The sequence below is a fragment of the Coptis chinensis genome, chromosome 9, assembly GCF_015680905.1.
Source record: "Coptis chinensis isolate HL-2020 chromosome 9, ASM1568090v1, whole genome shotgun sequence".
Taxonomy (NCBI): domain Eukaryota; kingdom Viridiplantae; phylum Streptophyta; class Magnoliopsida; order Ranunculales; family Ranunculaceae; genus Coptis; species Coptis chinensis.
In genome coordinates this window covers 81832778-81860716 of record NC_141464.1, presented here as the reverse complement: position 1 = coordinate 81860716, position 27939 = coordinate 81832778, and the positions used below count along the sequence as shown (strand labels likewise).

The 27939-nt window shown below is 34.5% G+C and overlaps 2 protein-coding genes across 2 annotated transcripts in view; one reads left to right on the top strand and one right to left on the bottom strand.

Moving 5' to 3' along the window:
* Positions 1–3697, top strand: part of LOC147478680 (putative hydrolase C777.06c) — a 49712-nt gene extending 46015 nt beyond the window's left edge. The window contains exons 9-10 of the mRNA XM_086583936.1: positions 3082–3143; positions 3272–3697. Of these exons, the coding sequence (XP_086440062.1) occupies positions 3082–3142 (61 nt within the window). The 3' untranslated portion in view covers position 3143; positions 3272–3697. The remainder of the gene's footprint in view (positions 1–3081; positions 3144–3271) is intronic.
* A 6376-nt stretch (positions 3698–10073) lies between these two features.
* Positions 10074–14077, bottom strand: LOC147478679 (uncharacterized). The gene is made up of 4 exons (XM_086583958.1): positions 13716–14077; positions 12992–13195; positions 10736–11289; positions 10074–10617 (listed from the first exon to the last, which is right to left on the bottom strand). Exons 1-3 carry the CDS (start codon positions 14070–14072, stop codon positions 10876–10878), a joined length of 975 nt encoding a protein of 324 aa, XP_086440084.1. The 5' UTR covers positions 14073–14077; the 3' UTR covers positions 10074–10617; positions 10736–10875.
* Between the last annotated feature and the right edge of the window lie 13862 nt (positions 14078–27939).

The window sequence follows — 27939 nt, the reverse complement described above, 5'->3', positions numbered from 1 at the left end:
TGGACCAATGTTAGGCTGCAAAGATCAACATTGAAACATTGAGAGATGAAGAGTAAAATGACGATGGAGGGTTATTTGAGGACGGAGGGTAATCGGTTGATTGGGAGGAGAGAAAGAGAGAGTGATTGGGGAGTTTTGGCGTAGTCTAATTGTGGGGAGAAAAGAAAGAGAGGAGAGGAGAGGAGAGGAAAGAAAGTGTGACATTCACTTTTTGATGACGGATAGACATTTAAATTTGGTCCTCTTAACCCAAGAGACCAAAGTTGAGTTGCATTTAGAAAATATAATGAGTTGCATCGCTGGCTGTTTTTTTACTAGATCTACTAGCATGACTGCCTCAAACAAATTGAACCCTTCCAGAATCTCGATTGGTTAAAAACAACAGGGTGTTACTTGAATTCTATTTTGTTTGTCTGTGCTTCATTCTTTACTCAACCACGTTTTGTTGTTGAGCTGTATCGTCTTTTATGATATCCTTATTGACATTGTGACTTGTGTCTTCGAAACAGTGTTGCTGAAAAGTTCCCCTACTTGGTTCAGAAAAAACTTAAAGAAGGCCAAGAAGTGAGGCGGGTTGCACAACTTGAGTGGAACATAATCAAGTCCGATATTGAGGAACCATTTACCTCATCAGGCCTACAGTTTGTTCCTTTGCCAGTACTTGCTCTGATTCTGTCATTCTTGGATGTTTTGATTTTACCTTTTCTCCCTATTTGCTTTCTCAATAACTGCTTATATGCTCATACAGGTGATGCATGGTGAGGATTATATTTCATTGGGCTTTCTTTTTGGGGCAAGATTCAGAATTGCATATGTATCTGATGTTTCACGTTTCCCCACAAACACTGAACATGGTACTCCTTTTTTTTCCCGTCTATATTATCCTTCACTACTGACCATGTATGCAACAACATTGCCTGTGCATCACATGGACCAGGCAATCCTGGGGAAAAACTGAAGTTGGAACCTCTAGGGACCAATCCAAGCCAGGCTATTCCTCTACACCTCTACCTCTATGGCTCTCGGTTCTCTGTTGTTCTTTAGTCTTTGTTTCTGTATTCACTTATGACACAGGCTAAAATAAACGAAAGAATTATTAACTTAAGCAAGAGCAGCCAAAACATAATAACCCATCAAAAACATGCTACGGCAAGATAGACCTTTAAATAAATACAATGTCCTCAAAAGGCACCACATCCTTTATCTCTTTGCAGGTTCCAAAAATGAAATAGAAGGCCCTTGATAGAGAATTTATGTGTACCTAATTGCTTATACACTGACACTTTCAAAATGCCTTTAGGTCCGCTTAAGAAAACCCATGAGGATTATCCTCTTACCTAGAACATCTGTCAAAGAGGGCCAACAGGATTATGACCAATAAACTGAGAGAAGCCCTACACGAGGCAATATGAAAAAAAAAAAAAAAAAAAAGGTTTTATAATTTGCATTTTTTTCCCCGCTAAAGGGTAATTGTATTAAATAGCAAAGAAATTACATTTTACATCTTGTGAGTGTCCTGAGTAGATCACTCCAACATATATATATTTAAGAAATAAGTCTAAAGTAGGTAGAGTATTGATTCTCTACTCTGTGTACAAAACTAGGCCTGTTTTCCCACCATTGCTTCTGTCCATTTGTTAAGGTTGCTCCTTTCTTTGCACTCAAGTCTGCTCCGAAATTTGCTTCCCTCCATGTGCTTGTGAGAACTATACATGCATTTCCTTTGATCCTTTCCCAGTCAGCTTTTACTTTTCAGTGCACTGAGTTGGTTTGAAATGCTTTGATTGCTGCAGTTGAGTCCGACTCCACCCATATTTTTGTGTACCACATCTCCATTGCTTTTGTTATACCTTCCACTATTGCTCTTGATTCAGCCACATAATTTGTATCGATCCCAGGTCCTCCAATGTATACTCCAATTACTTCTCCTGTATTCTTCCTAAAGATTGTTCCCCAGTAACACTTGGGCATCCGTATTGACTTTTAGGAAATCAGGTGGTGGAGCAGGCACAACCATCCGTATTGACTTTTAGGAAATCAGGTGGTGGAGCAGGCCAGTAACACTTGGGCATCTTTGGTGCTCTTCTCAGCTTATTTCTCAGTCCGAAGGCATGAAGTGTTTCCAGTTCCTAGGTGGTGTTGTCCATGGTGCCACCAGATAGCTCATGTGCTCGTAGTATTGCCCTTTTGATGTGTATTCTTACATGCCCCTTGTCTGCCTTCCCACCTAGACTCGTCTATTGGAATTTGCATAAACACATATGTCAGACAACCTAGACTCATCTATTGGAATTTAAGAGGCTTGGTGGGCTAGGGTATAAAGGAGGGTTCAGCAAATGAGAAAGCTTGGATACTCTGGGTAGTAATGGAATAGCGTTTTTATGAAGCCCTTAGATATAACAAGCGTAACAATGGATGTCCATAACCTTGGATTTGATATAGAGCATTCAAGTAATCTTGATTTGTATTTATCTTTTTCTTTTATTTTACCAAGGCAGTTTTGCTTCTGCAGTTATTTTGAAAACTGGAGCTGGACAATTGGATCTTCTAATCTTAGACACACTTTATAAGGTCAGTCTAAATAACAGCCTTAGATTCAATGCCTACTTCGTAATGGAGTACCTTTGTTTTTTTTTCTTAAATAGATGTTCTCTTTTAAAATTTGGTCTTTAATATTTTTCTCATGTTCTTTTTGCATATTTTTGCCGGTTTGTCTAGACCGGATCACATAATACTCACTTCTGCTTGCCTCAGGTTAGTGCTTCTATACAGTACTCTCCTTAGAACACTTAAAGTCACAAAAACTTTTGAAGTCACATTTTTTTTTCCAGACATTGGATGCTGTAAAAAGATTATGTCCAAAACGAGCTCTGCTAATCGGAATGACTCATGAGTTTGATCACCACAAGGACAATCAGGCCCTTAGAGAGTGGTCTAGAAGGTAATAGCCATTTCCATATTACCTACCCAGGTCATAACCTCTTAGTTTCAATACAAAACTCTTAAAAGTATAAACTGGTTATCTTGCACTTTCTGAACTTCTGAAGGCTGAATTCTTTTCCCCTAAATTTCTTTGTTTAGAGAAGGAATCCCCGTTGAACTTGCTTATGATGGTTTAAGAATTCCTATCGACCTCAAATGAGGTAAAAACCTGTTTTTAATTAACCTAGCTAAGCTGGTAATGCATCAGGATATTCAAGCTGCTCTGTACCTTACACAAGTTTACCTTTTTTTTTCCTCCATTACACAAGTTTATCTATTGTCTTTGTAGGTTTGAATGTTTGATTGGAAGAACACCACCAAAAGCTTAATTCTGTTACCGATACCGATACGGATATTCATGTATGGTTCCAACATCATGTTTTCTTGGAGCATCTATTGTTTCAAAGGCTCAGAACAATCTTTTAATCAATGATTAGAAAATGCATCTTATTGAAAACCCAGTATATGCACGAGAAATCGGGATATGATTGAATCGTGCTGGATTAATTCAGGTGATCATGCAAACTTTTTTGAGTCCCACAAGAGTTCCGAAGATTTGTAATAATTGTATTTCTACCATGAAGACCATTAGATCATTTTGTTTTCCTATTTCGCTATACCATGAATTGTAGTTACTGGAGATGCTGCTGTTATCAGTTTATATGGTACTTTTAGTTGTCACATAATATGACTAAATGAGAAACCTTTGATGCAACCCCTTTGCAATACTTGGGATTTCCTCCTCACTCTGGTTTTATTTCACTATATCCTTATAAGTGCACTCACTATGTCCTTTATTAGAGTGTGTCCCCTCGTACAATCTAAGATTCGAGTAGCATATTTGAGGGCTACCAGTTTGGCTTTTAAGTCTCTTGCCGAAATAAAACTTAGCTTGGACTGATAATAGTGCGTGACCAAAACTTGTGTTGTGGCTATTGAGACTAAGCGGCCTCGCCAACAAATTATTATTGACCCTTGGCTATTTGGATGCGATGTGGTCTGCAGGTATTTTGCTGATTGATATGTATTCAGATGCAAGTGGCCAGAATTCCAGATAATGTAACAATAGCAACAATCACTTGATGCATCACTCTAACGTCTTGACCTACCATACAACCAACACTTAACCAGTACATGCCATTTTTTGACGATTAAAACATAGTTTTTGTTTTTATTTTTCTTAAGAAACAAAATTCCAAGCTAGCGTTAAATGTTTACCCATTTCAAAAGCAGTTTCAAAAGTGTATATTTATCACACTGGTTCCTCTAACGTTGTTGTGTGTTGTGTTGTAGACCTGTAGGGGGTGGGATTTTGATATTCATGATCTATGATTAATGAAATTGCAATTTGTAAGTTGGTTTGTAAGCCACCAAAATAATGAGTTTCGTTAGGCTAATCTTAAATTTCCATTTCTTCATTTAAGGCCCAATTACAAACTTAAATACCAAGTTGGTTGTTAAAGCCCAATCAGGTAAACCCTTATAACTGAAATTAATAGTAAGGTGTAATCGTGTGTGTGAAGGAGTAGAATAAAAGATAACGTCCTATAATCTAGACCACGTGAAATAAACAAGAAAAGGTACAACAACAGTTATAAATATCAAAAGAAATCTACGCCGATAATCTCTGGACACGTGTACCCGTTCTCCTCTATAAAGCCATCAAACTGGTCTCACTTCCTCACATCTCTTTTTCACAAGAAAAACAAACAAAAAAATTCTCACCCCTCTTTCTTCTTCCGCTGCCTCGGTTTTTTCAAGAAACAAAAGTGAGTCTTGATATTACTTCCACCCATAGATGGACCGGTTTGTGAACAAACATTCACATACTTGTTCACAAAATTGACAATTGATGCTACCACCACCTAGAAATGCTCTAAGCGCAGTACGGTCAAGATTGACCGAACATAATGAACCTAGGTTTTAGAAAACTTTGATCAAGATTATTGACCAGTGTTGACTGAAACCTTAGTTGACTTGCCTTAACTAGAACCCATGCTAACTGGCTTATTGGGCTGCCGGCCGGTTAGGGTCCGATCAACCCTAGTCACTAGTCAACCAAATCGATTACTGGCTACAGTCGAATTTATCGTTAATCTTTCAGCCATATGTTCCCTCAAACAAGTTAAATATTACGACCATTTATGGGGTAGGAAGGGTGCATGCATGTGGGGGCAGTCGCACCCCCTGAGTCTTGATATTGCTTCCGCCCATATATGGATCTAGGGTGGTGCATGTGGGGGCAGTTGTAACCCCTGAGATTAGAAAAGCTCCACTATCACATAACTAATTGCCTAGAAAAATCTTCGAACTATAAAGAATCGCACCTCCCCCCCATTTTTTTAGCAAACTTCTACTACCGCACCTCTAAAATTTTCACAACTATAGTGAGAATATAATCAACAAAAAAAAATAGTATGAAAAAAAAAACTAATAAAAAATATTCCAATAAACCAACGTTTCTTTTTACTTCTCTTTTTGCCCTTACAAAATTATTATTTATCATTTATTTTAAGTCCAAAACCATTAAATAAGGACAAATGTGTTTTTGAAGGTTTGATGGGTTAATGAGACTAAAATAAATAGCCAAAGGCCTAAAGCCCAACCGGTCAGTTTGTATAATTCTAATCACCCATAATAAACCCGTAAACTCTCCCTTATTTCTTTCATTCTCAATTCTTAAACATGTATTAGACCTTAACCCAAACAAAAAACAAAAAACAAATTCATAAAAGACTTGCAGAGCTTGTTGCACGCTTGTCCTATTTATTTGTAAAACTCGTTATCATTATCAATAAAATTTCCACTTTAAAAAAACAAAAAACAAAAAACAAAACAAAACACTTTAAAAAAAACAAAAAACAAAAAACAAAACAAAACAAAACAAGGTAATTTTTTACTTTCAAGGTTAATCTTTTATAATTTTCTCCACATGATAGTATGGTTATATAGACTTATAGTATTATAGGAAGTTAACAATTTTTTGAATTGTTGTAGACTTGTGGATTAGATTATATAGATATATATATAGATATAGCGTTTATCCTAATTATTTGTAAAACTCATTATCATTATCAATAAAATTTTCACTTAAAAAAACAAAAAACAAATATATAACAAAACAAAACAAAGTAATTTTTTACTTTCAATGTTAATTTTTTATAGTTTTCTCCACATGATAGTAGGGTTATATAGACTTATAGTATTATAGGAAGTTAACAATTTGTTAAATTATGGTAGACTTGTGGACTAGATTATGTAAATATATATAGACATAGTGCTTGTCCTAATTATTTGTAAAACTTCGTTATCATTATCAATAAAATTTTCACATAAAAAACAAAAACAAATATATAACAAAACAAAATAAGGTAATTTTTTTTACTTTCAATGTTAATCTTTTATAGTTATCTCCACATGATAGTAGGGTTATATAGACTTATAATATTATAAGAAGTTAACAATTTGTTGAATTGTTGTAGACTTGTGGACTAGATTATGTAGATATATATAGACATAACGTTTGTCCTAATTATTTGTAAAATTTGTTATCATTATCAATAAAATTTCCACTTAAAAAAAACAAAAAACAAATATATAACAAAACAAAACAAGGTAATTTTTTAATTTCAATGTTAATTTTGTTATAGTTTTCTCCACATGATAATAAGGTTATATCAACTTATAATATTATATGAACTTAACAATTTGTTGAATTGTTATAGACTTGTGGACTAGATTATAAAGATATATATAGACATAGTAGTATAAATTAATGGTTTAAGTGCTTAAGTAGTTAACTTTGTCAGTCAATATTAAATTAATGGTTTAAATTCTTAAGTAGTCAACGACATTCTAGTTTTGTGAATTGAAATAAATGTATAATTTTGTTTATATTTATTGTTTAGACCTTCTGACAAAATAAATAAATAAATAATTGTATACCTTTATTTGAGATCCATGTTTCTTTTTCTTCTCTCCCCTTGAGAATGGGGTCTTTCTCTGCACATGATGAGAGTGTGTGTGAGCTGAGAAGGCCCTTTGAGAATGGGGTTGCCTCTTGTTTTGTACTGAGAGGTCTCCTTCTCTTGAGAATGGGGTTCTTATCTTTTTGGGAATAAAGAATCGGTTTTTTTATTTTTTTTTTATGGGCAAATCCCTTGATTAATGGTTCCATCTTTATCTCTTTAGTTTTCTTAACCGTAAATAGACCTAGCCCCAAAAGAAGGGTCCATACATTGGGTAGCACTCACGAAGAAAAAAAGAGGTTGTACGTTCAAGAGGTTCTACGACTTAGCTAAAATAAATGTGGGGGTGTTGGGTGGGAAACTTTGTTTGATCACAAGTCTGGTACTAATGAGATTAAGATTTGGGTGATGAAGAACTATGGTGTTGATCAGGAACTATGGTGTTTGATCACAAGTCATAGTTGACAGAGCTAACTTGGTGGCAATGAATTTGATTGTGAATGGAGTTGTGACTTAGCTTGTAGAGACCCTAATGGAGAGATTTTTGCTTGTGGTGTTGACTGTATATCGTCAAAGGGTGTGTTTGACTGACTACTAGGAATTGGATGTTATATCCTGGGGTGGCATGGTCAGTGGCATCATTGATTGAGTTTTACATTTCAATACTCTTAGTTGGAACATTTTTGAATCTGGTATACACCATACAACTCATGCAAGACCATGATCAAACATCCCCTGTAAAAGTTGAGATAAGATTCTTCTTCAAAGCGGGAACATATCGAACATCTTTTATTTCCTTAACTGTTTCATCATACATCTTGAGACGAATATTACCCATCCCCATAATGCGACAGGGTTGATCATTCCCCATCAACACATCACCACTTTCAAGCTCCTTGAAACTTGTAAACCACTCCCTTATGGGACAAACATGATAGGTAGCACCTGTATCCAAAATCCAATGACTGGAATCAATGAAACAAATACTCGATGTAACAGGAAAAGAGAAATTTGAACTATCAGAATCATTACCTCCTTGAGCAATGTTGACATTAGACTGTTTTTGCTCAGTATCTTTCTACTTGTGTTTCAACTTCTTGCAGTCATTTTTCCAATGTCCAACCTCATGACAAAAAACACACTCATCACGGGCTAGATTTGGCCCTCTCGACTTGGAACGAGATTTACTTCTTCCACCACCAGAGTTTGGACGATTATTAGACCTCCCTCTTACCTCGACTCTCTTGACTCCTTTTCATTGTTGTTCATCATATCCCAACTTGTCAACGCAGATCCCACCTCTAATAGTTCAAAGCTTTCTTCCCAACATAATGGTGGTTTTATATGCCCATACTCCTCCTTGGGAAGAGATCTCAACAAATGGAAAGCTTTGTCTTCATCTTTCGTTTCTTCTTCAATGTTCAACAAGTCGGTAAGTAACTTGTTAAACTCGTTCATATGCTGGGACAATGAAATACCTTCTTTCTTTCTCATATCATACAACTTTGATTTCATAAAGACACGACATTCTATTGTCTTATCTAAGTACTTCTCTTCAAGGATTCTCCAGATTTCCTTGGCCGAAGTCTCATTGAGAACAAGGTACTTCACATCCCTAGCCAAACACGATCTTATGATACCACAAGCTCGCCTATTTTTCTTAACCCAAACACTCTCCTCTATATCCGATGGTTTTTCGTCTAACACATCATCCAAGTCTTGTTGGCATAGTACATCTATAACTTCACAACGCCACATACTAAAATTGTTAGATCCATCAAATTTTTCCACATCAATTCTTGCATGGTTAATATTCAAAATCGTAGGAGGTGATTTCTCCTTAGACGTCATAGAAGTAGTACCCGATAGAGGATCCGTCGCCATACTTTCTCAAACTTTCATATACCACAAAACAATCAATAAACCAACAAAAGAAGCCCTAGGTAGAACCTTAGCTCTGATACCAATTTGTTACGTAAACGAATGCGAAAGCGTGACAATTGGACAAAGAAGATTGAATGTGGTGATAGAAATCAACAAAAAACAAATCAATTAAAACACTTACCAATACAAAGCGAATAACCAATAGAAGTGGAGACGAGATTTACGTGGTTTGGCGTTAGCCTAATCCACCAAACAAAAGAGGATAATTTTACTAATCAAGAGATAAACAAATAGAGTACAATCACTCACAAACGAATCCCGAAGAATTCACAAACTCTCTCTCAAAATTGAACCTTACAAATCCCACCAACCGGTCTCAGTCAGATTTATAAAGGTGGGTATCAAATTAGAATCTTATTTAGAATAGGAAACCAAAACCTTAACTATATGGTTTATCCAAATCTGAGTCAGATACCAACAATGCTAGGGTAGTAGGGTTGATAAGGATTCCTTCAGTCGAGAGTTATTTTATCAGTAAAACTAGTCTTGGCACTAGCAGCTTGATTATATTTTTTAGAATGTTCACTGCCAAGAGATAATAAGATTAGGACTAGAACGAGACACAGTCGGTTGTTTCTTGTCAGTCCAAGAGATAAGATTAAGACCCAAGAACACACAAAATCCTACAGTTGAGCGGCGTGTGTCCGGACAACCAGCTCAATCAGTATAAGAGAAGGCTTGAAGAGATGAAGGACCAGGAGCTGGGCGAAACAATAAACCAAAATGAAAAGTATAGTCCAAACCTTAATGCTTACACGTACATCAGTTCAGATATAGACATCTAATGAGTCGGTTATACAATCTGCCACAAGTCCATAGATGCTGGTGAGAAACAGTTAGTTTGTTAGGAAAGTTGTTATGCTACCAGTCTAGAGTTTCATAGCTTAAGGAATTTTCATTTTTCGGTTATGACTTAATTCTAATAGGAACTTTTGTCAAAGCTTCCAACACCGAGTTCAATCAACTATACCCCACTACTGCTTTGTTTCAAAAGTATGAACTTATTGTTGTTAACTCTTTTAGCTGAAGTAGCGGTGAACAAAGGTATTACCAATATCACCACTGTTACCATACAGGCTGTGCGCCTGCGCCTGTGCCTGTTTACTTGGAAACAATTCATGTACATTTCGCTAGAATAAGGAACAATAATCAACTTGAAAAAGTAGTTGCTAAGTAGTTGGTAGCCTAATAGGTGTTTCCCTCACAGGAGGCAACGATCCAGTTTTGAAATCGCAGAATGAATTTCACTGAATCAGCATCGCTTTTGGTAGAGTTTTTAGTGGTGGAAGTGAGGAACCACACACCAACTACATTCTAGTTTATATTTACATAAAAGAGGTTTCACAGGTAAACAAGCTCACGCGTATGACCATAAAGTATGACCAACCATCCATGGCTAGAACTTAAGATGAACCTATTCTTAGGGACTGGTAATTATATTCCCACTGGAAATGCTTCTTCTCGATAGCATTGTATAAACTTTGTGTTGTTCCATCAGGGTCGACTTGGCTAGGAAGCATAAGCAAAGGAACTTGGTGGTGAATTGAAATTGAAACACTAAGTTCATTATAAACAAAACGATGCCACTGCTTACAAACAGCAGCAAAGTGGATTACATCTTTAACGTCGATAAATCTATTTGCAACAAAATGTAGAATATCGTCCGGAAGCTCCAACCAGTCAACCCGTCTTCTACCACAAGATGGAGGAGCCGGTAAATGATCTAGTAAGACACCACAATTACAGCACAGAAGAAAAAGTTGGATGTTTTTTTTTTTTTTTTTAGTATGTAACAATAAAGTAAGAAAGTAATATTAAGGGGAACAGAGTTCTTATTGTACCTGGACAAGGATTTGATAGAATTTTCCTTTATCACCAAACCAAGTAAGAACTATTCAACACCAAACCAAGCAAGCACTAGACTGAGTAAAGCATCTCTATATTCATCTCTGGAAAAGGAACAAAAGAAAATCTAATATTTTTACCGCCATCTGCCAGCTTTTGGATTTTGACCAGGGCAATCCTTAGCCCAGTGTCCAGATTTGCTGCATTTGTAGCATGAGCCTGCCGACACAGAGCTTCCAGCTACTTCAACTGAAGAAGCAGAAGAAGGCTTCAGGCAATCCCTAGACCAGTGTCCAGAGATGCCACACTTATAGCATGTACCTGATGAAGCAGACTTTCCTCCAAAATCAACAGAAGAACCAGAAGAAGGCTCGAGGCAATCCCTAGCCCAATGTCCATCCTGACCGCATTTAAAACAGGAATTACCTCTACTTTCACCATAGCTTTTGTTGCTTGAACTGCTCAAGTTACTGGTCTTGAAGGTATTCGCTTGTAGCGCACCAGTTGAGCTGCGCTCACTGCACCATTGAAAGAAGCCACAGGAGCTTTCCTGCAAAACAAAGAAAAAGAGGTGGACTAAAACATGCTAGTGACTCCAAGTAAATCAGGATACGATCTTCAAGAAGTTACCACAGGAAAAATATTAGTGTCAGCCTGTTCACAACTTCGCATATAACATTTAGGCAAAACAAGCAGCATTTCAGAGGAGCATACTTTGGTATCATATGAGATGACATGTTACTTGTATAGGTGTTGGCATCAACAGGAAAGATGACACACTGCTTTAAGTATATGATAGTTTCTGACATCACAATCTCTATAGTCAGAATAGGGGAGCAGTCACGAATAATTATTTCATTTAAGCAGTTATGCTTGATGATAAAATATTTTATTCCAAATATCTTGGAAATTTAGTTCTAAACCAGATCAATCAGCACATTAGATGGTACCATTCGTTACTTAGTTCAGTTACAAGAAACTGTCGAAGACCATCCATCTGTAGGCACATCCATCAGAAAATCCTTCCTTATCAGTAAAAGTTGGCCTATAATTTAACAAACTCCACTAATTCGTAAACAAAAGTGCATGTAAGAGCTACAACCTTTTCAGTCCTCAATTACAAATTATTAAGGCATCACCGTGATTCTGATATTTATTGCATCCTTCCAGGCTTGTACTATGATAAGCTGTGAAGAAAAAGGTGCTTCAAATAGCTTATACACATTTCACAACTTGCTCATTAAAATAATTAAAGTAATCTCACCATTTCATGGAATTGCAACAGATCTCCCACACTTCAATTTTCTTTAGGCTTTGCTAGGTAGAAAGTAAATATTTAGCATACAACCATTGCTACTTAAAGAAGATTTATAAGAAAAGCTCATTGATGAGTCAAGCCTCAAGAGTACAGGTATCCCTAGTATCTCATGGAAGCCAAATCCAATTAAAGTTTTGAAGTTTTCAGATTGCAGCAGAATTTCGATAAACATCCTTGATATAGGTTTCTCTAGTTGGGCCACCTATCAATATTGCCCTTTTTTACCAGTAAAGTTTTGCTAAAAGTGCTGGTATCCCAAAGGCAGCATCAATAATAAGCTAATGCTATAGCTTAGACAATCATATCAAACTGAAGGAAACAAAAATAATTATAAAATAAAACAAAAAAGGTTACCTTTACAATCTTTCTTAAAAGTAAATGACACCTTCAGACTTCTATCGACAAAATCACTAATCATAATTGGTAACACTGCCTATGACTAGAGAGTCATATGGGTTGATACTATATTGGATTCTAACCTTGAGCAGTTGTTGTTTGATTCACATTCTTCTCTTCCACTTTTGCAGTAGAGGAAATTGTATGAGGCTTTGAGCCATAACTAAGTAATAACCTTGATGTTTGAGGTGCTTGTATATCTTATTTACAAATACCATTAAGCATAAAATAATATTAATTACTTTCCGTAAACCTATATAACCTGACATCCTTTTCTAATAAAAACTGCTGATCAGATTCTTACTAATTCTATTTGTACGAATGAAGTTCAGAGATTGAATATCTCGAGATGATACTTTATTTTCTTTATACAAAACATACTTCTACATTACAGTCATTAACATACAATTCACAGTAACATACATTCCGGAAGTGATACTTTGTGTAGCTTCTCTAAGAGGGAATGCCCCCAAGGATAAAATAAATGTGAGGGGAAAAATTATGTAAATTCGGAACTGCAAATTCATATAACACCTACCTGATTTGCAGGACATCGGTAGAACTGCTGACCCATATTTTTTTCAGTCTTTGCAGTCCTAATCAAGCATACACCTGCACCGCAAGGACAAGCAACATCTGGAAATGATGAACTAAGTATAGGTGTTGAATACTGTGCAACATTAGAAGTCGGAGTTGCTGACGAACTATCACACCACTCAAAGAATCCACAACCTCCGTTTTCCTGGAACATAATTCAAATGTCAATATCAAGCATAGCAAGAATCTTAGACGCTCGATTATCAAAAACCAAAGCATAACATGTGTACGTTTCCAAGACTATTACTATCTTCAACAATAAATTGTCTTAAACGGATCTTATATTCTTATGCATCCTAGAAATTGACCTCATACACAGTATCAACAAACTCAGAGTTCTGGGCCGACAGGAGGTATGTGGCCCAAAAAGTATTTTGGTTGGTTTTTGTCTGTCCTCATTCTCGAGCAATTTCTCTCTCCCTCTCCCTCCTTCCTTCTCAACCAAACCCAACTCTCTCTCTCCCCACCACAAACCCATCTCTCCCTCTCTCTTCTCCACCTCCGCTCACGCCCCCACTGCTTGCAGTTATCTAGTGTATGGGTGAGAAAAGATATATATACTTACAAGTTAGAACCTAATTCTTATATAGCAAAACTCACTAAGTTTACTAATTCGACAAAGAGTAGAACTTTTAAAAAACCAAAGCATAACATATTCAATATACCTCTCTAGCAGGACATCTGTAAAACTTCCTCCCTCGATTCCTTTCAGTATTAGCAGTATAAACAATACAAAGCCCCAAACCACATGGACATGCCTTGTCATCATCCACCACCACTGTCTCATTCCCTAATCCACTATTACTATCACAGTCACGAGACCAGTGCCCAAATTTCCCACACTTAAAACACGCGTCATCAGACACAGTAATCAAACTATTATTGCGCTTATTATTATTATTATGTGCTTCTTCTTGGTTGTTGTTGATGATTCGTTTACGTTTTTGGTTTATTATTGCTTTTGTCTCTGCTGCTTCGATTTGTGAGAGGAAATCTTCATCTACGTCGTCTAATTCTATCATTTTTGTTTCATGGAATGACTGGAAATTTTGTTTGGGTTTGTTTTATTGTTATGAAATCTTCGCGCTTTTTTTTTTTAAATTTTATGCCGCGGGAATTGTTTTTGAATTTTAGGCAGCGGGAGACACGTAGTAGTTTTGGTTCGTATCTCTATATGGGCCTTTTGGGCTTATGGATTGCAAATGAGTCCATACAGCATGGCTAGTTGGCTACGAACACAAATCAAATGGTCAACAAAATTCACCATCTTTTAATTCTTTTCTTAAATTACATTTATTACGTCAATACGGTCTACAAATGCTTGAAGTCGAAATTAGTCAATCTACATCATAGTACAAAATATTAGGATATGGGTATTTATCGATCTCTGATTTATGGATATGTATCGTGGATATATCTCTCTCTTTGGGGATATTTGACATTGTTTTACATGCAAATATCGTGGATATATTCAAAATATCGACAAATATCGTGGATATTGTGGATATTTCTTAATATATCATGATACATTATTTATATTTATTTGAAATATAATGGTAAATATTAAATAAAATTGTTACATATACAAAATATCGCAAAATATCTCCAAATATCGCAAAATATCCCAAATATCGCAAATATCGTTGAAATATCACCGATATTTACAGTCGTATATATCTCTGAACATATCGGGATATTTATATATCTTTTTCTGAAATCTGGATAGATATCGACAAATATCGTGATATATCGGGATATTTTGTACTATGATCTACATTCCCCACCAGTTCCAAATCTCTTCCCACTGAGAAGGGGTTCCCTTTCTTCAGGTTCTAAGCCTCCTCATCCTCGACCTCTTTTCAAGTCGTGCTCACTTTCTAAACTGTTAGAACTGTCACTCATCCTTTTCAAGTGTCTAGAGCTGCTTTCCAAGTCAGTAGAAGTACTCGAACTAGCCCGGCTACTTTTTCTAGAACTACTGGAACTGCTACTTTTTCTACTTCTTCCTTCGTTTTTTCTTCTTCTTCTATGTCTCCTTTTTCTTCCTCTTTTTTTTGTTTTTCCACAACTAAACGCCCATCTAATACAATTCCAACAGATTCTAACGAAAACTACTACACTTATAACTGCATGTCCCTATAATGCTAAAAACCCATTTTAGAACTGACTTAACTTTTTTAGAAATTTTTATGCCAAAGGAAAAGTCATTGTCATGGTGTGAGGAGGAGGAGGGTGGTGGTACTTATAAACATTTTAAGTAGACTTACAAATATTTTAAGCAATCTATAATGTATAAGTAGACTTAAAATGTTCTACTTATTATACATTACTTATAAGTCTATATATTATAATTTTACTTATAACTATATATTATAATTAAAATCATCTCATTGCTAGAGTGGTTGAGTGGGAGTCTGGTTTTGATAATAGGTATAATCGTATCACTTAAGTCTTTAGTGAATTTTGTGAAAGGTGTGTTCGAAAGAAGAGTCAGAGGCAGAGGAAGAGGAAGAAATGAAGACGAAGGAGAAGGAGAAGAGGAAGATGAATATGAAGATAAAGATGAAGAGGAGGAGAGAATTCACCCTGAATCTCAAGAGGAACCTCGAGATTGGGAAGGGTGGAGCGATCCGACCATGTTTTTTTTAGTAATTAATTAGTTATCCATGTTTTTCTGAAAGAGAAGAAGCAAAAAGGAAACAAGATACTGTACCAAATGTCGCCTAAAAAGATATTATTGATGCTAGAAATTTCCAAATGTTTTGTTTGTGCTAAAGAGCATTGAGGCCTTGAAGGTTTGACTGCTTAAACCATGTTTGTCTAGTAGTTTTAATTGGATCCGTATTTACTCTAGTAGAACATTTATAAGTAGTCTACTTAAAATGTTTATAAGTAGACTTACAAATATTTTAAGCAGTCTATAATGTATAAGTAGACTTAAAATATTCTACTTATTATAATGTTCTACTTATTATACATTACTTATAAGTCTACATATAATTAAAATGTTCCACTAATTTTACTCTAACTATATATTATAATGTTCTATTCATAATTTTACTTATAACTATATATTATAATTATAGTAAAATGTTCTACTTATAATGTTCTACTTAGAACTATATATTACAAATATATAATGTTCTACTTATTATAATGTTCCACTAATTTTACTCTAGTATAATTTTATAATATATATTTGTCAATATTTTTCTCTCTTCTATATTTGCATCTCTTTTAAAATATAGATTTATAAATTACATAGGAAAATAAGAATTAGAAACAAGACATTTATGTCGTTATGTCAGTTTACTCGATCGTTTGATTTGCAAAAAGAAAAAAGAATGTCTTTCATAGGATATACAAAAGTTTTTAAGTCATGGTCAATCTCATATCTCTTTTCCCTTCTATTTTTTGTTTCTTATTTATGTTTCTTCATGTTACTCATCCTTACAAGAATTTTATTTTTATTTTATTTTTTTTATATGAAGTATTTGTGAAATAAATTTTTGAATAATTCGGTAATTCGTGTTTTATACGTTTATAATAAAAAAAAACGTGAATTATATATTCCGAATCATTGAAAGGTTCAGAAGTATTAAACGTTTATACCTTCAAAAATTCGATTCGTAAATTATACGTGAATTATTCGGAGTAATGTTTACAAGTAGACTTACAAATATTTTAAGCAATCTATAATGTATAAGTAGACTTAAAATGTTCTACTTATTATAATGTTCTACTTATTATACATTACTTATAAGTCTACATATAATTAAAATGTTCCACTAATTTTACTCTAACTATATATTATAATGTTCTACTCATAATTTTACTTATAACTATATATTATAATTATAGTAAAATGTTATACTTATAATGTTCTACTTAGAACTATATATTACAAATATATAATGTTCTACTTATTATAATGTTCCACTAATTTTACTCTAGTATAATTTTATAATATATATTTGTCAATATTTTTCCTCTTCTATATTTACATCTCTTTTAAAATGTAGATTTGTAAATTATATAGGAAAATAAGAATGAGAAACAACGCATTCATGTCGTTATGTCAGTTTACTCGATCATTTGATTTGCAAAAAGAAAAAAGAATGTCTTTCATAGGATATACAAAAGTTTTTAAGTCATGGTCAATCTCATATCTCTTTTCCCCTCTATTTTTTGTTTATTATTTATGTTTCTTCATGCTACTCATCCTTACAAGAATTTGATTTTTAATTTTTTTTTATATGAAATATTTTTGAAATAAATTTTTGAATAATTCGGTAATTCGTGTTTTATACGTTTATAATGAAAAAAACGTGAATTATATATTCCGAATCATTGAAAGGTTCAGAAGTATTAAACGTTTATACCTTCAAAAATTCGATTTGTGAATTATACGTGAATTATTCGGAGTATTAATAACAAGGATCTTGAGTGGCTTCAATTTTCTAACTAAAAGCTACTTATATGAAAGATTAAAAAAAACTTTGCATGTTTATCTTGTTCTCTATGGACAATTTTTTCATTTTGTTTTTTTATGAAAAGAGTGGTATACTCTTCTTGGAGGATTTTGATCAAAACATGGCATGCTCAATTGGAAAAGTGTACGGTGCATCATGGATTCATCAATGTAATGTTATGAACAAGAAAAAAACAATGAGGTTCCGTTGTAATGTTGTTGCTACAACTGCTTTGAAGGATCAATATAGGACACTTAGAATTAACCCTCGTGCTTCTGTATCTGAAGTCAAGAAATCTTTTAGACAACTTGTTTTACAGTATCATCCTCATATATGCATGCAAATAAAGCAATTCTGGTACTCGATAAGTTCCACCAAATCAATGAAGCTTACAATGTTGTGATGAGTAATTTGAGATGAGAATCAAGTGAACCGTTTGTACAAGTCGTACGATCAAGAAAAGAATGCTGATGAGTATTACGATCCAGATGACATGTGGGAAGAATGGATGGGATGGGAAGGTGCAGGGATTAGGGACTACTCGTCTCATATTAATCCTTATTTCTAATTTTCCTTTTTTTCGACAAACATATTAATCCTCTATATCTAATTGAATGGTTGCAATTGTGTATATTTCTTTTGTGTATAGATTATAACGAGATGTGTAATTTTTAGTTGGGATGCTCTAATTGACTAATTCATTAGGGACAAAGCCCAAATTAGAGTGGCTTTTTGTTGATATAATAAGAATGGATTCATCAACCATTCAAAATTGGTTGGGATTTTGAGACATCCTCTGTCTTTTATTCGTAAATTGTGGGAACCTTAAAATATTGAAGTTAGCACTTTACACTTCCAGTGTTCAAAACTGCATTGTATTGCAAATATCAAGGTTCTTCGATTGTTATATGCGACTATATCTGTAACAGATTTACCAAGAATTATCGAAAAAAAAATTGTTTTTCCCTATATGGCTATATTCCTTTGTGCTGTGGCTTGTGGGGAAGGTTTCGTTAAGGTAACTATTTTCCTGCTGGCTAGTCTTTGAGTAACATGAAAAAACGATGACACTGAGTAAACACTGAGTAAAATCAACAACTCCATATAAACTATGGTCAAGTTTAGGAACCTGGTACTTAACATATGGGTTATCTTTTTTGACCAATTAACTAATATTTGAGAGATGCCTCTGTTGGCTGTCAGTCTTTGCCTCTCTAGGGGCAAAAAATCCAATAGAAATTACACCAGTGCACAGATCTAATAGAAATTACACCAGTGCACAGATGAAAACATCTACTTCTACTATCTATATACTAAAGCAGAGGCCTCTAGTAGATGGTTTTCTCTCTCTTATGTGGCACTCTAATATGAGAGTTATTTTTATTTTATTTTATTTTTTTATGTGAAACTCTAATATGAAAGATAATCTTTTCTAATAGTCTACAATCCCACGTACATAGAACCTCTTTGGAGAGTTTAAGTGTATTTCTAATTCTTATATTTGGAGAGTTGGAGTGTATTTCCACTTCTTATATATTTGATCAGATAAACAAAATTGCTAAAAAATAGGTGATTTATAAAATGTAATTTCCTATTACGAATCAAACATTTTTAGTTTTCCAATTCTTATATATTTGATAAAATAAAAAAAATTGCTAAAAATATGTGATATGTAGAAACTAATTTCTTATTACAAATCATACAATTTTAATAAAGCACCGACTTATTTCGAATATATCCTTAACACGGCCTCAAAACATAGTTAAAAACAATTATACAAAAAATAATATCACAAAATATATAATAGAAATTTTTTTTAAAAAAAATAACGTCAAAGCAATAATGACAAATATTTTTAAAAATATATAATACTGAATGAAACTAACGTAAAAAAAAAACAATTAATGGGGAACCGAAAACTGGATGCAAATGCATCAAACTATAACCTCAAATAATATTTAACAGGAAATCGGAAACTGGATGCAAATGCAAGTATTAAACTAATCTTAAAAAGTAATTAATAGAAAATTGGAATATGAATACAATTGCATTAAACTAACCTCAAAGAATAATTAACAAAAAATCAAAACTTTGATACAAATACATCAAACTAACATAAAAAAATAATTGTCAGAAAATCGAAAACTGGATGCAAATGCATTAAGCTAACCCTCAAATATTAAATTAACGGGAAATCGAAAACTGGATGCAACTGTATTAAACTAGTATACTGCATAGCAGTGGGGACGTGAGCGTAGCATAGCACTTCGTTGGACTAAAATACGATCTTATCTTATTATTTAATTATAAATTTTCTTTTGAAAAAAAAATTGATCACCACAGTTGGACTAAAATTAAAAGACTTCATAAAAAAATTCAAAAATTCAAAGTATTGACAATTTCAAAGCTGTGAATGTTTTAAAAGAAAAGGCCAATGATAACTCCGAATCCATTGAAATGTTATTAAGTGTAATGGCAAGAGAGAAACCGAGGTGATTTTCACATGGGGATCTCATATTACATCAAATTTATCTTTTAAAGTAGGCTATAGTTACTATGGAACTGTCTATGCAGTTTCCTAATTGCATCCAAGTAGCAGTTAAGGTTCTAACAGAGAGTGAATTTAATATTTTTTATTCGTAAATGAAAAAATTCAATAGGATTTCACATCATTACTCATTTGTTTTTCTTTTCTAGACTATGTCATGAATAATTTATAATTCAAGTAGCCTTTCAAAATATTATATTTTCTGATATAGTTTCCAAACTATGTTAGAACAATATACTTAAAAGTCCCACCTATTAAATTTAAGAATTCCAGCAAACATATTAACAAAATAAGTCTAAAACAACCAAACATCAGACTAAAATCAAATTAGTTGTACATCAACCTCGTTTTTTCTCAATTTATATTTTATTTTTAGTCTCTTATGTAATTTTAACACTAAATCATATCTCCACGTTATACCTGTAAAACATCATCCAAAAACATAATATATTCAATAAACTAAGATGTATAACACTATTCAAAATTTTGATAGAGTCTCCTCTGTAATTTCAATATTAAATCATATCTCCACGTTATACCTGTAAAACACCATCCAAAAACATAATACATACAACAAACTAAGATGTACAACATCATCCAAATTTTTGATAGAGCCTCCTCTGTAATTTCAACATTAAATCATATCTCCACGTCATACCTGCTTTCAACTTTTACAAAAAACTAAGATGTACAACACTATCTAAAAACAAAAGTACATAACAATTTACATCCTACAAAATCAAAAAGATAATACATACAACAAAATGCGTAAGACTTTACAAATTATTTCATTACAGAGCTCTCACTCTGCAGCTGCACCTAAACATATGCAGCAAGTGTCAAAAAATGTTCTTCATGGTTGGTATTTGCCGAGTCCCTACACAGATTTAAAACAAAAAACAAAAAACATCAACTTTATCAAAGTAATAAAAAAAAGCATTCTTCAAGGTAATGACATAGGCATTACTTCAAAAGTAAAAACAAGATAATTGTAGGCATACTTACAATGCAGTTTATTCATTATTGTGCTCAATTTTTCTATATGGTCATTGATGCTGAAATGGAATCATTATTTGGTAACAATCATGAGTAAACAACTGGATTATAAGCGTGACTTTCATAAGAACTCAATTAGCGATGAATAATCATCGGTTTTGGTCAGTGTATCACAAAGCATTATTAGTCCCGGATCGACGTGACGATACTTGATATGCCGACAAAGGCGACAATGTATTCCGAGGAGTAATTATTGCCAGAACATTCCTAAGCAAAAATGCTGAACGAGAAGACATTCTTGCGACACAACGCGTTAAATGACATCATACTTCCCTTGGTAGACATGGGCATTTGTTAAGCAAAGGATCATTGCCAAATAAACCCAATTTATGTCTACAAACTGCACTCATAGACGAGTCTAAGAATAATCTTCCGAGATCGCAGTTCAATCAAGGGGGTATCAAATAAGGTCAAAAGATTTTGGTGAGATGCTAACGATATTAAGATTACTTAATTTTCTAGCAAACATCCTCAGGCCTGCCAATATTATTAGAGAGAGAAAGTTTTTGATATCTAGAAAATGTAAGAGGATCTCGAGTATAAATATGCACCAAATAAGCACCAACTACATAAACTCTCCTATATTTTTTTTTTAAGCCCATTATGGCTTAAAAAAGAAACAAAAAGTCTTTTAGGAGGATAGTCTTTCATACACAATCCATGTCTTGTGCTCCTTGGAGTCACGTTGCTACTTCATTCCTGGAAATGGGATTGTCATAGTCAATTTTCACCATACACTTGAATCTTAAGATATCACTTCCGAGTCGAATATTAGGTTAGTAACCGAAATGTGCTATATTCCTTATGACATAACGGTATATACGCATCCAATATGATTACAATTCATGACCAAATTATCTAGATTCCAGAACATCAATATCTGTAGTGGTTTATTGTCATCCTTGTTACAAGAAAGAGGATTGGCAGTCCTATTAGTTCTATGGGTTCGGATAGGACTTGTCTTGCAGTATAGTTCATTCCCGTAAAATTTATGTATTTGGAACATTCAAAGACGCGACAATATTTGGGTTCTTCATAAGCATTGCTAGATTAAGGTCTCTCATCCTCACGGGCCCTAAATCTCCTTCAGAGTGGTTCGCAAAGACTTGTGCCATGCAATCGCTACACCTTTCCTTTCACCGGATTCCCGGCACCACAATAAATTCCTCATTATTCTTTCAACCTCATTGATAATGCTTCGCAGTCATTTATGTAATCGACATGTTGTGAATAGGTAGGTAAGCTGCAAAGGGCGGACTTCACTAACACATATCTTCCATGAAAGAAAAGAAGTTTAGCATCCCAAGATGTAATTCTGTTCTTAATCTTGTCTAAGAGAGGTCCCAAAGCGCTATTGTGACTCTCCCTTGTATTAAGGGAACTCGAGATACTTTTCATAGGGTTCTCTCCTCCGGTACGTGCTTTCGAAGTTTCTTTCGGCTCCTTGGCAGTCCTAGGTGGAACCGCTTTCCCGTCATAGTTGTCCCTGTTGGCCTAGTAGTTCCTTAGTCTTGCAACTCTCCTCTCCTCTCTTTCTACAGCCGGTGGCTCTTCTTTTGCTTGGATTGCTTTGTCCAATCGGAAGGAAGTATTTTTCCCTCGCCTACCAATAGTAGTTGGGTTGGAGCTCTATTTCCACTCCGCCACCGACCATTCTTAAGAGTTTGTGCTCGACCGGCCAATCAAGTAAATCAATCAAGAACGGGACTCTAGAGAGATAGAAAGGTAAAGGACTGAATCTAGTACTTCCTAAAGGCAGGAATAGAGGCATTCAGATCGGTAGCTAATCGTTGAATCTGAAAGCACTTTTCGCAGCTAGCTACTTGCCTCGGGTTTCACGATCGAGCTATCAAAAGAAAAAGTAGATCATACTCTTAGACGTTACGCCCTCCCTCTAGATAGGAGAGGGACCTCGCCACTCCCCTTAGAGAACTGCAAGCTAGTTACGGAAGTGAGGCTACATCCTACTTCAAGAATAGAATCTCAATCTCTCCACGAAAAGCTTTACTGCCCGCCTTCCCCAAGGAGACTTCCTTGAACAGCCCTCACTTCCCATCACACACAAGGGAGAGAAAGCTTTACTTGCCCGCCTTCCCAAGGAGACTTCCTTGAACAGCCTCACTTCCCATCACACACAAGGGGAGCAGGCTTCAAATCTTCCATATGTCTCTTGGAACACCACGGCTATCCAGAACGAATGATAGAAGGGAATGTCGTAGGCTTTCAGCTTCTAGAGAAGAGCTATTTATGATAAATATATTTGTCCCGGGAGAGGAGGCCCATAAGGGGCAGTGGCTATTACACTTTCTTTCTTTTAAGGTAGGAAGGGATGCTCCGATCTTGTCTAGGCAGGAAGGGATGCCACATTGTTATTCACACCATGTTCGTGTCTCGGTTTCATGAATAGCATGATCTCATGCGCAATGACATCCTTCATCCATTCTTACCACACACTCACCCCACTTATAAAGTATTTTTTCCGAGTTCTACCTGAGCCAAAGTTTTTACCTTTAGCTAGAGGGAGAGCGGCTAGGGAACGGTGACGACACCATGTTCAGTCTCAGTTTTCATGAATAGCATGATCTCATCGCGCAAACACATCCTTCATCCATTCTTACCACACACTCACCCCACTTATAAAGTATTTTTTCCGAGTTCTACCTGAGCCAAAGTGTTTTACCTTTAGCTAGAGGGAGAGCGGCTAGGGAACGGTGACGATTGATGCTATTCCGCTTGCCCAGACCTAGCAGATTGGGACCGGGGGGCAGGAATAGAGATTGCTTTCTTTTCTAATTCTAAAAAGGCCGATAAATAGGATTTTTTAAGACCTTATTTGCTACTCCGAATACATAATCGCATAAGCCGGAGAACCGGCAACTCTTCTCCAAGGGATTTAGTTCTCTAAAATCTACCTTGATTCATAGATAGCAAACTCTTCTCGTTTTTTTTATTATTAAGAACCAAGGTGGCCAGCACTAGCCTGGTACACCTCCAACAGTTTTGCCAAGTTTTCTTACATCATTGATGTAATTCGATATTTCATATGTTTAAGAACTAATTTAAACAAATTGTGTATGGATGTGGAGCTCAAAGATACTATTCTCAAGCCTTTTCACCAAAATTCCTGCATTATTCATATTGCTACACATGGCTCAAAGATACTCATATTGCTACACATGACCTTGACCCCTTAAGTTAAACTGACTCTCTCGCTCTTGGAAAATTGTGCCTCCTTCAGCACATGCACAGTTGGTGTATGGTGAAACATATTTCAAATGCATGGTTTTTACATTCCGACAAGAACTCTAAGTCTTCGAGAAAAATGCAACTAACACATTCATAGGAGATCAGTATTCAAGATGAAGTAGTATGAACTTTTAGTGCGGTACATCCTTTTTAGCATGGCCATATAGCATGTCCCTCATTCGCTAGGATAGATTGAGTAATGACTCCCCGTTCGGTACCCTTTTGGACGGGTACCTCACCCACTATACCAAATGTTAGTTCCGAAGGGGAATCAGCTAAGATTCCACTTGAAGAAGTAGTCTGCATTGGTTTAGTTGCCCTTACTTCGTGTGTAGCTTCTTATTGGTATTTCTTTTCATATACTCTTATATAGTTCTCTTTTTTCTCTACAAGAAGGTAGATTCTTATTGGTACTTCAATTTCTTAGACTAGACTCTTATATAGTTAATTATTTTTTTACTCTATAGTATGGTAGATTCTTAAGGGTTATTTAGTCCTGTTTTAGGTTTGTTACCATGTAGGGGCTTTTGACTATACCGTATGGTATAGTATTGAGTGTTATTTTTTCACATGACTAGTGTAAATGTAAAATAATTAATATGCTCCAAGCCTCCAACATTTGTTTTTTTTCGATAATCTAGCCTCCAACATTTTGTTTGTCCAAATTTCGTACTTGGTACGCTTCTAGACAAAAAGCCAAAGCTACCATATGACATCCATTTCACCAACGGTTTCAAGGATAATTTGCACTTCTCATGTACACCTTGACATACAATATAACTATATAAAGGAGTCTAGTATCTACTCTAAATCTCCTTCAAGCCGAATAAACAACGTAAAGGGGACCAATTTGTGCGGAATAAACAAGTAGGGAGTAAAGGGGACCCCAATAACCAAACAAAAATAATAAGCCAGGTTGAATACCTTTTTTTGAAAGCGACGGTGGGTTCTTGAGACAATAAAACATCCAATGTGGAAAGCTAAACCTGTGACAAGGTGCAAGAATTGTTGAGATGAGAAGTGAATGAAGCCGAGATGAGAAAAATCCAAACTTGATGAAGTCGACAGAGAAATGAAATAAGACAAATGAGAAATGGAAATATGGGTATTTACCGTATCCGAAGTTGAGAGCAAGGAGATATCGAGTGAGAATTGTTGAGATGAGAAGTGAATCACGAGTTCTTTGTCGAGAGAAAGAGAGAGAAGAGTGAGGAGAAACCGGCGAGAGAAGAGTGAGGAGAAATTGCTCGTGAGGACGCATTTAAACCAACCAAAAGCATTTTTGAGCCACTTTACCCCCTGTCGGCCAAGAGCGTTCGCTACGCTCACTTGACTAACCTCGAAGAAAAATTAATTATAAATTAGAAACATGATGCAAATGTGTTGAACTAATCTTAAAAATTAATTAACGGGAAATCGAAAATCGAAAACTAGATGCAAATGCAATTTTATCAAATAATAAACGAGAAATCAGAAACTGGAATAAAATACATTAAACTAATCTCACAAAATAATTAATGGGAAATCAGAAACTGGATACAAATGCATTGAACTGACCTCAAAGAACAATTAACAGGAAATTGGAAATTAGATGCAAATGTATTGAACTAATCGAAAAGAATAATTAACGAGAAATCAGAAATTGGATGCAACTACATTGAACTGATCTCAAAAAATAAATAACGGGAATTGGAAATTGGATGCAACTGCATTGAACTAACATCAAAATATAAATAGCGAAAAATCAGAAACTATATGCAAATACATTGAACTAACCTCAAAACATAGTTGGGTTATATTGTGGTAATATCTCGATAAGTATAGTTTTGCATTTAAAATGGTGTTTATCTTATCTCTTTCCGTATGATTGGGAACTCCTTGCTATTCAAGTAACTTCAATATATATGAACTTCACCTTATTAGGCAATCTCACAAAACTTCAATCAAACTTCTATTATTAAACAACAAAATGAAGTTGAAGGATTTTATCAAACGCGAGTAATTTTTTTTTAATGGAGAGTGAGGTTTTCATGTTATAAGAAATTTGGTTGAGTAATTAATATAATATTAATATATAATAGTTATACATATTTGCAAATATTTTTCAAAATAATTAATATAACAATACCCGTTCATAGATAATCTTTGAATATTCCACATAGTGAGAACACCCGTTCATAGATAATCTTTGAATATTCCACATAGTGAGTCATGCATAATTTAAATAATAATTAATGGAAAATTGGGAACTGGATAATCTTTGATGATCCCACATAGTAAATCAAGCATAATTTACTTTTTATGTCATGTTTGCAAGGACACTACAGATGAATCAGTAGAAATTGGTATTACACACCACATTGGATAATTAAAAGGAAATCGAAAATTGGATTCAAATACATAATAGAGCTCAAAGAGTAATTAACGGAAAATCGGAAAATTTGTGCAAATGCAATAAACTAAACTTAAAAAGTAATTAACTAAAAATTGGAAACTGGGTGCAATTGCATTAAACTGACGTCAGATAATAACTATCGGGAAATTAGAAATTGGATGAAAATCCCTGAAAAATAATTAACGGGAAATCGGAAACGGTATGCAAATACATCAAACAAACCTCATATAATAATTAATGGAAAATCGGAAACTGGATGCAAATGCATTGAACTAAACTCAAAAAATAATTAACATAAAATCAAAAACCGAATGCAACTGCATTGAACTAACCTCATAGAATAATTGATGGGAAATTGGAAACTAAATGCAAATATATTGAAATAATATCAAAGAATAATTAACGGAAAATCAGAAACCGGATATAATTGCATCGAACTAACCTCAAAGCATAAATAATTAGAAACTAAATGAAGATGCATTGATCTAACCTTAAAGAGTTATTAACGGGAAATCGAAAACTGAATTCAAATGCAATGAACTAATATCAAAGACTAATTAATTAAACATTGAAAAATGGATGAAACTGCATTGAACTAATCTAAATGAATAATTAACGGGAAATTATAAATTTGATGTAACCGCATTGAACTAACCTTAAAAAAATAATTAACGGAAATCGAAACTTGATGCAAATGCATTGAACTAACTTCAAAGAACAATTAACATAAAATAAAAATTGGATGCAAATCTGCATTGAACTAACCTCAAAGAATAATTAACGGAAAACTAAAAACCGGATGCAACTGCATTAAACTAAAATCGAGATTATTAATTAACGAAAATCAGAAATTGGATGCAAATGCATTAAAATAGCCTAAAAAATAGTTAACCGAAATCGAGTCGATGTAAGCATCATGTGACCTCAAAGCATAAATGTCTGCTTTTTTAGCCTTCTCACATGAGTAATTAGGAACCCAAAACGAAAGTGAGTTTATAAAAACAGACTCTTACATGTATGCAAATTATATAGAAATTGTAAACTATCGAACTAACCTAGAAAAACAATTAACTGGAAATCAGAAACTGGATGGATGCAGATGTATTGAACAAACCTCAAAGAGTAATTAATGGGAGATTGGAACCTGGATGCAAATGCAATGAACTAATCTC